We start from the raw sequence: 15,127 nt of genomic DNA on the forward strand, positions 1-15,127 counted from the left end.
ATAAGACCCAGACCTTGAAGCTATGCCTATTAAATCACTGGCTCAAATTTCACCTCTACCTTAGTAATTTTGTGATTTTAGATATATTAACTTCTCTAATCCTCAATGTCCTAATCTACAAAGTACTTTTATGAAGTACAAAAGAGCATTAATTAAAGTAATCCTACAGAAATGTGTAATACAGTTCTTACACACAGAAATCTAACAATAACCTTTAACTACTATTATCATTTTAAAAATTAAATTATGACTCCAGGCAGTAAGACAACTTCCCCAGGATCGCACAGGTAGAAAGGGCCAAGCTGCGGTTAGGGCAGGTCAGTGTGATTCCCACCATAGGTTTCTAAGCTCCACAGTTGAAGCCTGGAAGCCATCTGGAGCCAAACAGTAGGACACTACAAGTCGCTGGTGTGACTCTGAAAAACGACATCCACAAATAAAGACAGTATTATACAAATACATGATTATTTTTCTTTCACAATAAAAACAAAATAAAATGAAATGTTTTTGTAAGAACTATAAAGAAAAGCTCTTTTGTCATATTTAGTTGTGAGTGTAGAGCGTGAGAGGAAGTCACATATTTATAACTTCTCAATGTGTAAATCAGAACACAGGAGGCTATTGCAGATTTAGGGTCATTCCAGTGTTATACGTTACACACTAGGGGGCGCCACAGCACAGTGATGGGCTAGAGGGCTATTGGGTGTTTGACTTCAGGCTCCACTACCTAGGACCCTAGGGCTTGCTTCCCTTGTGGCTCAGCTGGTAAATAATCCGCCCGCAATGTGGGAGACCTAAGTTTGAACCCTGGTTTGGGAAGATCCCCTGGGGAAGGGAAAGGCTACCCACTCCAGTATTCTGGCCTGGAGAATTCCATGAACTGACTGGATAGTCCATGGGGTTGCAAAAAGTAGGTCATGACTGAGTGACTTTCGTTTCACCTGGGAGCCTGGGGCTTACCTGGTAGCTCAGCTGCTAAAGAATACGCTTGCAAAGCAGAAGAATCCCCATAGACAGAGAAGCTTGGCAGGCTACAGTCCACGGGGGTCACAGAGTCAGACAGGGCTGAGCGACTAAGCACAACAGCACCTGGGAGCCTAGCGGGCTATAGTCCATGAGGTTGCAGAGTCAGGCAGGAAGTGGGAAGTGTTAGTCACTCAGCTGTGTCTGACTCTTTGTGAACCCCATGGACTATAGGCCTCCAGGCTCCTCTGTCTGTGGAATTCTCCAGGCAAGAATACTGAAGTGGGTTGCCATTTATTTATTCAGGGGATCTTCCTGACCCAGGGATGGAACTCAGGTCTCCTGAGCTGCAGGCAGATTTTTTACCATCTGAGCCACAGAGGAACAGGAGGGAGCGACTAACACTTTCACTTTTCACTTTCACTTACAACTTTATAGCAGAGGACTAGTAGTCTAATCCCTGCAGTGCCTTAGTTTCCACAGATATAAACGGGAAGCAATAATAACAACCACTTCACAAGTAAGTCTTCTGTGAGGATTAACCTAGTTTAAGATATTATCTGTTAGCTCTTCACTATTATCAAATCATCTTTCAATTTCTTTATTACTCCAGAAGAACTAATACTGCAGAGACAATGAGAACTAAGACAGTATGGATGACACAGTTGTATATTCTATTTAATACATAAAATTAATTGAATCAATTTGATTTTCCACATCAGTCAAAACCAACTGATGCTAATGAAGGTGAGAGAGATCAACAGTTTCATTTTTATCAGGCTAAATATTATTCCTACTTGGTCTAAAAACTCAAATTTCCTGCCTCAAGTAGAAGAACAACAGGCATTTATATAGCTTCATGTGCAGATCTTAGTTTTCATCACCTCTTTATCATATGCCTTGAACTGATGAATGTGAAGAAGAATGTTGAGGTAAGTTTTCATTCTTTTCATTGTTATCTATAAGATTTCACCTCACTGTCAAGTATTTTCTAAATAGAATTACCCCTTGATAAATCCATGTCATATAGTTTTATATCATTCCGTTTATTTGAGCATTTTCTCAGTCCTCTGTAGAAAAGCACAGGAGGCAGAGAATTATTTTCATGTAACTTGACTGATAAATGCAGCCTGGTATGTGACAAGATACTCATCTGTTAAATTTATTTACCTACATGTGAAAATAGGTGTGATTTTTGTCAAAGCAGCACTGTCTTTCCATCTTTGTGACTTCAGCTGCAATGTCCACGTTAAGCAAACGTGCAAGATACCAGTGTTGTAGATGCTACAGTTTCAAATGTTGGTTTTCAAATTTTCCTGTGTATAGAAAGCACCCAAATTCCACATTCAAATGAAAATTCCTTGGCCCTTTCCTCAGAAAATCTAATCTGTCTGCAGTAGGAACAAGGAAGTAGACTTTTTAATGTGTCCCTGGGGATTCTGACTTAGGTACACTGAGGAGTGTACTTCGAGAAATATTGGTCTGACACATATATGTTTTCTACATAGAAGTACTGAAATTAACTTGCAAATTGTGTACTTATAATGACGGTTCCAATTTATCGAGTTTAAAACTAACAAATTTATTTGGCTCCTTTAAGAATGTTTTCAATGTAGCCTGTCCCACGTCATGCAAACTTGCAGCTACTTGCCAGCCCAGTTTAGTTTCAGTAATTCTTATTTTTAAGTTATTTTTTTCTTCAGTGTGAATTTATACAGAGATTAGACATTATGGGTATTGCTATAGTTTCATTCATAAAATGATTCTCAGAAATGATGAGCTAAGATCTAGGAAAATATGGACTAAGTGTTTAATTTGCCCCAAACTCCTCCTCTGTAGTGATAAAACAGGTTCAGGTATAATGTGTTACAAGAACGTAAGGGCTGAGTGACAAGAGAGTAAGCATCTGGCATACTGCAGGGCAATGATTAGTCTTCAACATTACTGGCTGAATCTGTGATTCAAAGGTTGTATATAATACCAAATTAAATAAAGATAGATTTAGATAGATCTAGATAAGGGATTCAATAGTTTTTTAAATTGTAGTGGCAGAAAAAAATGTCTGCCTCCATTTTTATACGAACATTTTTCTATGAATTTTTCTTTGGAGAATGAGCTCACATCTCACTTTGTGGCATCTGAAGATGTTCTCAACATTATAAAGCTTACTCAACCATATCTGCTTCTTGCCAACATGCCACTTCAATTTTTCATGCATTTCCTTATTTCCTTTATAATTCAAAGGATCCCCCCTCCACCTCCCAGCCCCACCTTTCCTGTCTGATACTAAGGACTTAATTTACTGCAAAGGCCTGCACTGAATGACTGCTAGCATAAGGGAAGACAAAGTTAAAAAGAAAATGACAGAAAGCAAAAAAAAGAGAAAAGCTCGTGATTCCAGACTTTCTCTTCTACTCCTACCATCTCGGCTCATGCACACGGCATTCAAAGTGCCCTAGGTATTAGGGTTCTCATTTCCTTCTGCCGTCCCAGCCCTTCTCCACCAGATCAAGACTAACGGTACCCCACTGTGAGACTGCTTAATTTTAAAATTGAGAATCCTCAACTTGTCCAAAGGCTTGTTTGTATTTATGCTGTCCTACTTTAAGATATATCTTTTGATCCTGCCATCTTAAACTTGAAAAATGAACTTTCTTTAAAGGCATTTGTGTGATACAGTAATATAATTTCAATAACTATATGTAACATTTAACTAGACTAGCAACATTATTAACAACACAATTTGGAGCTGTCAAATTCAGAACAGAAGCTAGATCATCATACTCATTTTCCATACTATTTTTCTTGAGGGTGTTGTACATGTTTAAATCAGTGTTCCTAACTGGAACTGATTAGGGTGATTTAGAATTGACTTTCACATTGGCCTCAAATCATCCACATGAGCTGGGGAAATGCATTCTCCATTCAGGTGTATTTGTTTGTTTGCTTGTTTTCATCTATACTAAGGGAGGATGCGGCTGAGTTCCAAAATCTGTTCACCAATACTTTTGAGATGGCAGGATGACATCATTGACACAATGGACATGAGTTTGAGCAAACTCTATGAAATAAAGAAGGACAGAGAAACCTGGAGTGCTACAGTCCATGGGTTCACAAAAAGTCAGACATGACTTAGTGACTGAACAACAAAACTTTTGTCTTACCTACACCAAGTGTAAGTTTTTATTAAAGACTGCTCTTTCTGACATGCAAGTACATTCTGTTAGGGTAAAATAAAATCTCTCTGATCCTTTCAATCAAATGATGTAAAACTGGTAATATATTGAGTTGTATTTCTTTGTTCTAGACATTACATTTTATGTACATTAGTTTATTTGATCTTCTTGACAAATCTATGAGAAAGGCAATGTTATCGCCTCTTCATTGATGAGAAAAATGTGGCTGTGTTAGTCATTCAGTCGTGTCCGACTCTCTGTGATTCCATGGACTGCAGCCTGCCAGGTTCCTCTGGCCATGGAATTTTCCAGACAAGAATACTGGAGTGGGTAGCCATGCTCTTCTCCAGGGGATCTTCCCGACCCAGGGTCTCCCGCACTGCAGGCAGATTCTTTACCATCTGAGCCACAAGGGAAGCCCAAAGGGATGTTAATTGATATTCCTAAACTCATGTAGCTAGTATGGCTGACTCAGAGTCTGTCTGTTGTTTTATGTTCTTTGGATTTAACACATAGGATCCCACAAACACTTTCTGTAATCTCTACCTCATTAACCTCAAACTCTCACTGGGTAAGTGTTTTTAGAAGCTCAGAGTTGTGTGTTGAACAGTCTGAAGGATGTGGAGCTAGAAACTCTTTTGATGATAAACAGGAGCAAGTCACAGAAAGTCACATCATCTATAGGGACATGAGATAAAGGCTGGCCCGGAATCTGCATTAGTCTTTGTCGATACCTTAGCTCAGCCGAAAGGACTACTTTAGAAGGCGCAGGCCATTGCATGCTTTCTGTTCCATGTTCTCCTAAGGAGCATTTTCACTGAGTTCAATTTCCTCCAGACCCTACCCCTAGAAGAATCATATCAGGAATAAACTCTGAGTTTATTATTTTGGCTGTGTCAGTCAAGAACTTTGAAATTCACTTAGGGGAATGATTTATTTTGATTTTTAATAAAATATTAAATTTTGACTTCTTGAGGTATCTAATATAAAAATCAACACACTACACTAAATTTTAATTTCTACACACAGTAATAGCTAACATGCTTTTGGATTTCTTGAAGGACCAAAAATATAGCGATGTGTATGCACTGAAATAGAATTTAAATATCCTTTCTTCAATCCTAATGGCATTAAATGTTGGGCATTATTATTTCCCATTTTATAGATGAGAAAGTTAAGTCTCAGAATAGTTAAGAAATATATCCAAAGGAAGCAAGTTAATGATATGCATGTGTAGAATAAAATCTATTACCACTTCACCTTAAAAAATGTTACTAACTATAAATTGTTGACAGGCTATGATGAAAGTATAGAGATATATAAACCAAACAAAATGTAATGTCACCATAAATTAAAGCTAGACATGAACATATTTAGGAACTAAGATAGTTCAGTATGCTACTCATTGAACAATACCACACAGTTGCAGTATAGGTTTAATAGGAAAGAAATATGTAAGCAAATCTAGGAAATACACTTAAAGAAAAGAGTTTCAAAGAGAAGATTCCAAAGGTACAAAAAATATTACCTTACAATAGAAGTCAAAAGCCAAGAGGAACCATTATTGGTGTATCTCTTATAAGGTAAACTCTGTACAAATGTGAGAACTCATTTGTAATGCTGCTTTGGGTTTTGAAAATGACCTGGGATCTTTTTAAAGCCAACTCATTCTTCAAAAAAACAGCTGAATACAGGTGAACAAATGGTGTCCAACTCATTACTGTAATTCCCTTTGAAAGTAGCCTGTTGTTCTATCATGATTCTATGTGGTCAGAGAATTACTTTATACTCTACAATAACTAGAATAGTTCTGGATATAAGGTAGGCAGCAATTATACCAATGCGGCTTACTTACAGAAGAGATGATGTGGAGAGTGGTCATATGATAGAAGAGAGAAGCACTGCAGAAAGTTCTCGGTTCTTGTTTTGGTTTCCTCTGGTCTCAGTCATCCTGGACCTTGGTTTTCTCACTTCTAATATGACGGGCTTTTGATGAAAATACAACCTTACATTCACAGCATGCTTCCCGATAACAGACTCTTTAAAGTACACTCAAAGAGATTAAGACACTCGAAAGCAGCACCAAACAAGTCAGACATAATTGCGATGCAATCACTACCTATAGTATAACGACGTTTCCTAGTGTTTAGGAAAGCATTTTCAGAGCACAGCGTTTATTTGGTTGAACTTTAGCTTGTGTCTGAATAAAATGGTTTACTTTTGATATTTTGTTTTTTGCATCTTATAAACATGAAGCAACATTTCTAAATGTCCCAGTAAACACATGCCCTTTTCTGATTCAGATTTAACATGATCTATGCCTTTTCTTTACCCTTAGCAGCAAATTATACCCTGTTCTATGATCCACTCAACTGACATACACAGACACATATGCATGCACACTGAGTAATCTATGGCAGAAATATATACATTGTTTTCATTTAATGATCAGAATTCCATGGTACAACTATGAAGAGTTTGTGATAAATATATGCACGCTAGTTGAGAGCACACGATCTCTAGAGCTGTTTTCAAAGCTGGTTTAATATAAAGTCCCTTTTATGTGATGTTTCTTAAGACATATAGTAGATAAGATTTTTCTATATTAACAGTTCTCAAATTGTTGTCAATAGTAGAAAAAAATATACATTTTCTTTCCATAATTTTCCTAAATGTCTATACTTTATAGAGCTTGCTGATGCATGATGAAATTGATTAACAAGTAGAAAATAAAGTTGTAGAAACTTTTATACCAATCTTGCCTATGCAGCTTGAACACATCCTTTTTTATTCATTGATGCTTATGCTCACGGTTTTGACTTAAAAATTTATGCACTTTAAATGCAATTTAATTTACTTGTAGCTATATAAGTTAAATATCTAAGTATGTACTTTTGTGCTCAATTATATTCTACATGGTAAATGTCACAATTTTTCATGGTGTTCATGAAAGTCCACAGCGCTTGGCCGTCAAAACATATTTTAAAGAGCCAGGAGAGTTACCAGGTAATCCTCATTATTTCTCTCCTGCTTCCCCTCTATTTTGGCAAACTTTTCTTTCTTTTGCATGATGAGTGTCACTCTAGTGAATTTTGTGTCTTCCAACTGATTTGCAGCCAAGTTTTCATTTATTCTCCTTTGTCCAGATAAATCACAGAAACAAAAATTTCATGAAAATATTAACCATATAGTACTAGCTGCATGGGCTAAATCTGTTAAGCACTTTTACGTTTCAGGAAATATGATAAACTCTATTTTTTTAGGTGTACTCAGTCTTTACCACAGCCCCCTCTTATTTTCTACATGAGGAAACTGCAAAAAGAGGATAAGCAATTCATCTAACATCACACAACTAGCAAATGTTGAGCAATATTAGTGTCAATTCACTTCAGTTCATACAGTCGCTCAGTCGTGTCTGACTCTTTGCGACCCCATGAACCGCAGCACACCAGGCCTCCATATACATCACCAACTCCTGGAGTTTACCCAAACTCATGTCCATTGAGTCGGTGATGCCATCCAACCATTTCTTCCTCTGCCAACCCCTTCTCCTCCTGCCTTCAATCTTTCCCATCATCAGGGTCTTTTCAAATGAGTCAGCTGGCCTGGCATCAGGTGGCCAAAGTATTGGAGTTTCAGCTTTAACATCAGTCCTTCCAATGAACACCCAGGACTGATCTCCTTTAGGATGGACTGGTTGGATCTCCTTGCAGTCCAAGGGACTCTCAAGAGTCTTCTCCAACACCACAGTTCAAAAGCATCAATTCTTCAGTGCTCAGCTTTCTTTGTAGTCCAACTCTCACATCCATACGTGACTACTGGAAAAACCATAGCCTTGACTAGATGGACCTTTGTTGGCAAAGTAATGTCTCTGCTTTTGAATATGCTGTCTAGGTTGGTCATAACTTTCTTTCCAAGGAGTGTCTTTTAATTTCATGGCTGCAGTCACTATCTGCAGTGATTTTAGAACCCAGAAAAATAAAGTCAACCACTGTTTCCACTGTTTCCCCATCTATTTGCCATGAAGTGATGGGACCAGATGCCATGATCTTAGTTTTCTGAATGTTGAGCTTTAAGCCAACTTTTTCACTCTCCTCTTTCACTTTCATCAAGAGGCTCTTTAGTAGTTCTTCACTTTCTGCCATAAGAGTAGTGTCATCTGCATATCTGAGGTGATTGATATTTCTCCCCCAATCTTGATTCCAGCTTGTGTTTCATCCAGCTCAGCATTTCTCATGATGTACTCTGCATGTACATTAAATAAGCAAGGTGACAATATACAGCCTTGACGTACTCCTTTTCCTATTTGGAACCAGTCTGTTGTTCCATGTCCAGTTCAAACTGTTGCTTCCTGACCTGCATAGAGGTTTCTCAAGAGAAACATCAGGTGGTCTGGTATTCCCATCTCTTTCAGAATTTTCCACAGTTTATTATGATCCAAACAGTCAAAAGACTTTGGTATAGCCAATAAAGTGGAAATAGATGTTTTTCTGGAACTCTCTTGCTTTTTTGATGCTCCAGCAGATGATGGCAATTTGATCTCTTGATTCCTCTGCCTTTTCTAAAACCAGCCTGAACATCTGGAGGTTCACGGTTCACATACTGCTGAAGCCTGGCTTGGAGAATTTTGAGCATTACTTTACTAGCCTGTGAGATGAGTGCAATTGTGTGGTAGTTTGAGCATCCTTTGGCATTGCCTTTTTTGGGGATTGGAATGAAAACTGACCTTTTCCAGTCCTGTGGCCACTACTGAGTTTTCCAAATTTGCTGGCATATTGAGTGCAGCACTTTCACAGCATCATCTTTTAGGATTTGAAATAGCTCAACTGGAATTCCACACCTCTACTAGCTTTGTTCATAGTGCTGTTTCCTAAGGCCCACTTGACATTGCAGTCCAGGATGTCTGGCTCTAGGTGAGTGATCACACCATTGTGATTATCTTGGTCGTGAAGCTCTTTTTTGTACAGTTCTTCTGTGTATACTTGTCACCTTTTCTTAATATCTCTGCTTCTGTTAGATCCATACCATTTCTCTCCTTTATTGAGCCCATCTTTGCATGAAATGTTCCCTTGGTATCTCTAATTTTCTTAAAGAGATCTCTAGTCTTTCCCATTCTATTGTTTTCCTCTATTTCTTTGTTTTGATTGCTGAAGAAGGCTTTTTTATCTCTCCTTGCTATTCTTTGGAACTCTGCATTCAAATGGGTATATTTTTCCTTTTCTCCTTTGTTTTTCACTTCTCTTTTTACAGCTATTAAAGTCCATTACAAAATACTTTTTCTTTCGTTAACAAAAGTTATTTCTAATACTGCTTAATTGGCATTATTTGCTCTTTCCTCTGTTCACACTTGAACCTTTGTTTAAAATATTGTTATATTTATACAACTTTATTTATAAATATTTCTGAACATAACTAGATTCTAGGTATATGTATTTGTAACTAATTTATTATTTAATTGCCTTGATGCTTTATGTAACAACTAACTTGCACTTTTGATGTGTGATAATGAAAAGATCTCTGAATGTTAATATATGAAGATAAGTTTAAATGGATTTTTGGGGGATTTTCTAGAGAAGAAAGTTTAATATTAAACATTATCTCCTTAAGCAGGGTACTTAACTTATTTAGCACTATTTATTAAAAAAATATTTTCTTCTAGAAGTCAGTCAAAAATAGGCACCCATTCACCCAACCACACACCAACACTCTCATAACATACATGAGAAAGCATAATTTCATTACATCCATATAGCCCTGCCAGTGGTTGCTGTGATTTTTGCTTCCTGGTGGGTAGATCAAGTTCTCTCTTTCAATTATATAGAGTTTTGTCTGGGACAATTGTACCATCAATTCAATTTGAGAAGTCTCTTTCACTGCTTATAAAGAAAATTTAATGCACAAAGATAGTCCCCAAATAAGTCACTTAAAAAAACTGCTATAGGAAACAGGCAATTAAGATGCACAAAAGGAATTTAAAAAGTCAACACATTTTTGTTAATATCCTCTTAGCCTAGAAAATACATTTCTCTAATGCAGTTACACAGAATGGAGCAATTTCTGCCAAGACATTTATGCTGGGTCATATAAAGGTGGGTAGAGTGTAAGACTTGTTGTGTTCAGGGCTTGGGGCTAAGAATATATATACTTCCATAGATCAATGTGGAGGAGTTATAGTAAGACTCCTACCAATATCAAATTTATTTTGTTAAAAATAAAATATTTTGGTGCTTATTGGGTTATTACTATAACTCATCTTTCCTTTATCCTATCCATCAACTTGGTTCGATTAAAGGTGGACCAAATAGAAGCCTGGGGCATCTTCAATATGTAGTACCATCTAATAATAGATTCCAAAATAAACACGTGGTATGACTGCTGGTCAGAGGGCCCAGGACACACCTCTAAGGTGACTCCTGTTGGGAGAACTATAACCGACCATCTGCTTAAAGTTCTTGCTTGATGGAAAACCACCAGAAGTCAGTAAACCTTCACTCCTCCCTGCCATGTTCTCTCCCCATTAAGTCATTTAAAACCAAAGGTATTAAGAGCAGAATCACAGCAGAAAGGAACAAGAGGTTCAGCAGAATAAAGTATGAGCCTTCTCCAGCACTCCATGGGTCCCTTTCACCAAGAACTTCTAAAGACTTTTTTCACCCTACTATTCCTTTCTATACCTATACTGCTTCTTTCTGAAGTGAATTGCTGGCTGCCTTAGAATAGCATTTAAGGCTTCTACAGAACAAGGCTGTTGAAAAAGTATAGTCAATCTACTCCGAAGATATATTTGCTTTATTTGATCACATTTATTTGTGCATAGGTTAAATGGCTTTATGCATTAGCTACATTATTCATAACATTAACTCATTTTAAAAAAATTTATATGTACTTTATAAACAGGAGAGACAATATGCTAGAAAATTAAACAGCTCTTTTTAAATCTATGAGGTTTAGCTGTAAAACAGAGAACAGTTCTTGGCTACTGTTGAAGGTGAACATTTAGCTTTCTTTCAGGACAAATTGGGCTTCCAGGGTGGGTGCTAGTGGTAAAGAACCCACCTGCCCATGCAGAAGACATAAGAGGCATGAGTTTGATCCCTGGAAGAGGGCATGACAACCCACTCCAGTATTCTTGCCTGAAGAATCCCATAGACAGAGGAGCCTGGTGGGCTACACTCCATAGGGTCACAGACAGTTGGACACAACTGAAGTGATTTAGCATGTACGCACACAGGACAAATTAAGTAGCTCTGACTGAGGGGCATAAATGTTCACTATGGTGAAAATAATGAATTTTTTTTGTGCTTCAGCATCTAAGTTGCTACAGAAAATACAGGCATAAGAAACAAACAAAAACAGAAAGCTATTCAAAAATTCATATTTAAAAGGCAGAACTGCTTTAGAGTTTTCATCCCTGTGGGTAGAATACTATTATATGGTAACCATCCTTCTCTAATTGCAGCAATTGCTTTAGTGAACACATCCCTTTACCTTAAAACAGAACTGAATTTAGCCCTATTGAAAGGATAACAGCAAGGTATAAAAGAGCTATACCCAGAAAAGAGATGTTGAAACAAATACACATCAAAAGTCTCAGATCTACATTTTTAACACTTTGAAAAGAACTTAATAATAAACGACAAGTGATAATACCCAAAAGATATAGGAAAATCTTGAAACTGCCACCCTCTGCTAATGCATTCAACATGACTGAAGCAGGTGAAATGCATCTGGCTTCACGTACAGGACCACTGACAAGAAATGAAGTTAGCCAGAAGTCTTCGGCTAGAAAACCCACTATCACAGGTGGCCATCGCTTAACTACAACAAGTTTTTTTTTTCTCAGCAAGACAATAAGCTCATCTCGACTAATGCAATTATTCTTGCAAACCTGTTCAGCTCAGGTTCTAACCCATACATTAACTGAATGCCTACAAGAACTCTTAATTATTACAAAGAGAATAGGCTTCTGCTAGAGTCCACTGAAATATAAGCTCTTCTTGGCAAAATGACATATTGATAGTCCCAAATTCATTGTCAAGTTCTCTGATTTTCACAAAGTAATCTGGGTATCCTGTAAAATTAATTGTTACAGAGTAATCACAATAAGACATACTGCCCATTAGGAAAAGTTTTACTCTTTTAGGCCCAGTGTATTCTTTTTGTTGAGTAGGCAAGTGGGAAAATTTAAAGAAGACTGGTCAGTTTTCACATACCATAAACACTGCAGACATTTCCTATCTAAAGCAAGCTAGGAAAAAAAAATAATAATAAAGTAAGCTAGGGACAGCTCATTCAGTTTTTGCTGTAAAATGTGCACTGACTATTTTTTAAAATTTTCTTTATAAGAATTAAGTTTTATAAGCCGATGGCTCTTTGTTTTTGCATTATGTAACCAACATTAAAACTTTGGAAGCTAGAGACTATAGAGTTTTCTGAGTCACTTAACTTATAGTGTTCTTAAAAAGCAAATGCACTTTTGGAACACTAAGGATTCACTGTACTTGAAAATCATTGTGGGCAGAATTTCCATTGTTTAAATATTTATAATTTTCTGAATATATTGACAAGCACCTACTCAAGTGCCCCAAACTTGGAGAATTTGCTTTCTCTAAAAGAATCCACAAGTAATTACTAAACTGTAACACAAGAGTTCAAAGTGGCAGGACACTTTAAAAAATAACTGTTATTCATGATTTGCACTGAATTGTTTAGAGCTAGACACAAACATTAAAATGGGCTCTGTAACTGGAACAAGTTATTATAGTATCGGGAGGCAGTGATTTTAAAACCATCTGCATTTTGTGAACTCCAGTAATGAGCAACCCTAAAAGAAAATAAAGCATCCGATTTATATTGCATTTTAACCTAGGAAAGTTACCTGGGCTTTGTTTACAAGCAAAGACTAAGTTCTTCAACTCTTGGGGCTACATCAAACAGTCCTCACACTCAAAAGAAAGTTGGGTTACAAGAGCCTGATAGAGAGTGTGTCCACTAGAAGTGGAATCAAGAATTTCACTGCCCTGATTTTTCACAGATAATGACTTTCTTTTATACTTTTCAATTTCAGAATTAGATATAATCCTATTTCCTCTCTTTATTATCCACCAGACACATAATCAGATAATGTTTCCATTCACATAGATTTGTAAAGATCCTCATCCTGTGTGGGTCATTTTATTTTATAGTGGCCAAGGCAGAGAGACTGCTGCCAATATGATGTTCAGGCCATGCAGAATAAAGGCTCAGTCCTGGGCAATGAAACAGTCCACCTTTGTTTTGCCCTTGTGGAAGAAGAATGCAAACCTATCACCAACTTTGGGACTTGATCAACAGTGGGGAGTCACAAAACTCTTTTCAATCACTGCATTTTAAACCTTCACTAAAAATAGCTCCTCTGTGCTTGGGCTTAATGTCCCATCTATGGCCAGTAATGGAATACAGTACTTAATTGTTTCTGACTAGGGTCCTTGCATCAGCACTCTGAGAGTGTCTTCTAACTTTTAATTGCCTGTGTGCTCTTTAATTAGACCTGCTCACAGGACAGCTAAGAGCAGTCAGCCCACTCAAGATGTTAAAACAGTCTATTTCACAAGTCCAGGAACTTTTGTACATGGCTAACCATTTCCTAAGATTTGTCATTTTTTCCTGTGCCTTAAAATCAGACACACTTAGGGGAGGAGGTCATGTCTGTGGCTATTGAGACAGCTCCAATGTACAGAGACACTGCTTGGTGACAACCCTCTCCTTGTCTATCTAATTCCCTTCTTTATGTGGTCTCCTATCCGCGTGTTATCTGTCGGCTACCACTAGGGCTGGAGGGAAACGCGTCTTTGAAAGGAATACTCGGTCCCCTCACTGGGAGGAATACGAGGCTTTCTTTAAGGACTCGGATAACTAGAAAGGGGTTCCACTTCCCTAGAAGAATTTCAGAGTCTGAATTATAGAGACCTCCCACCAAGCCCTCCGCCCAACTTAGGCGGGAGATGCAAACGGCCGAGGTGTCTGTCCTTGGCCCTCACCGGTGACCTGCCGACAGCGCCCCTCGCCTCGGGTCACTCACGCTCCCGGACTCACCTGGTGCCGAGGACCAGCGCCGGCAGGAGAGGCAGCAAGTAGTGCGCTGGGCTGAATTTCATGCTTGTCACCTGCCGGGGTCCTCCTTTCCTCGCTGCCTCCGCTCCCCCGCTTCTTCCTCCAGGTCCCGTCGCTCCTCCTCGGTGCCCGGCTCTGTCCCCGGCTCTGAGCCCTCTCCAGCAGCGGACGGAAGGAAACCGACAAACGGACGGCGGCCTCGCGAAGGCAGGCGCTAAGAGCGGGGAGTATCTTCGGGAGTGATGTCACCAGCGAAGCGAGCCCTGCCCCGGATTGTTCGGCGCCGCCGCTCCCGAGCCCGGAGGGCGCGCTGTCACTCGCGCCGCAGGCGGCGCGGGGGGCGGGAGGGGTGCCCGGCGATGGCCCCGCGCGCTCGGGCAACGGGCTGCGCTCACTTGGCTGCACGTCCCGGGCCCCGGGAGCTGGTCTTTTATTCCCGCTTGCCCAGAGGATGGGGAGGTGCGGGGCGGGGGTCAGGGGAGAAACCTAGTCTGCCAGTAACTGAACCTGCATCCGCGGCAGGAGGTGAGCCAGAATGCACTGGGGAAGATTCTCAGAGGCTCAGAGTCACAGGCAAGTCCCCCCACCTGGTTAAAGCGTGTTTGGAAAAACGGTGCTCCGGAGGGAGAGAGTGTTTAAAACGTTAACTCGAATTACAAACGCGTAATGACTCGTCGGATGCGAATGGAAGGACAGGAGGAGTGAAGAGCCTCCAGAAACGCACCCTGAGCCCCTATCGCTATTGCGAGCTTCTTAGTCCGCAAAACGTGGACTGGGAAGAGGTTTCCGGACACTTAAGACGTCTGTGGCTTCTGTGTTTTGAAGATTTCTGATTTTCCTATAATTTCAGTTTATCTATTTATACCACCAGCTGGCAGTGGGGTTGCAGCTCGTAG

General features: G+C 39.1%; 1 protein-coding gene across 4 annotated transcripts in view; it reads right to left on the minus strand.

Annotated features, from left to right (window-relative positions):
• LUZP2 (leucine zipper protein 2) overlaps window positions 1-14,639 on the minus strand; it is a 518,159-nt gene extending 503,520 nt beyond the window's left edge. For 3 of the 4 annotated variants that reach the window (XM_044943452.2, XM_025286284.3, XM_025286283.3), the window contains exon 1: window positions 14,214-14,418. In XM_044943452.2, the coding sequence (XP_044799387.2) occupies window positions 14,214-14,275 (62 nt within the window). In that variant the 5' untranslated portion in view covers window positions 14,276-14,418. Of the gene's footprint in view, window positions 1-14,213 lie in introns of all 4 variants that reach the window. The other variant, XM_006064754.4, reaches the window with a different exon arrangement.
• Window positions 14,640-15,127: the final 488 nt, after the last annotated feature.

Source organism: Bubalus bubalis, chromosome 5 (assembly GCF_019923935.1).
Source record: "Bubalus bubalis isolate 160015118507 breed Murrah chromosome 5, NDDB_SH_1, whole genome shotgun sequence".
Classification (NCBI taxonomy): domain Eukaryota; kingdom Metazoa; phylum Chordata; class Mammalia; order Artiodactyla; family Bovidae; genus Bubalus; species Bubalus bubalis.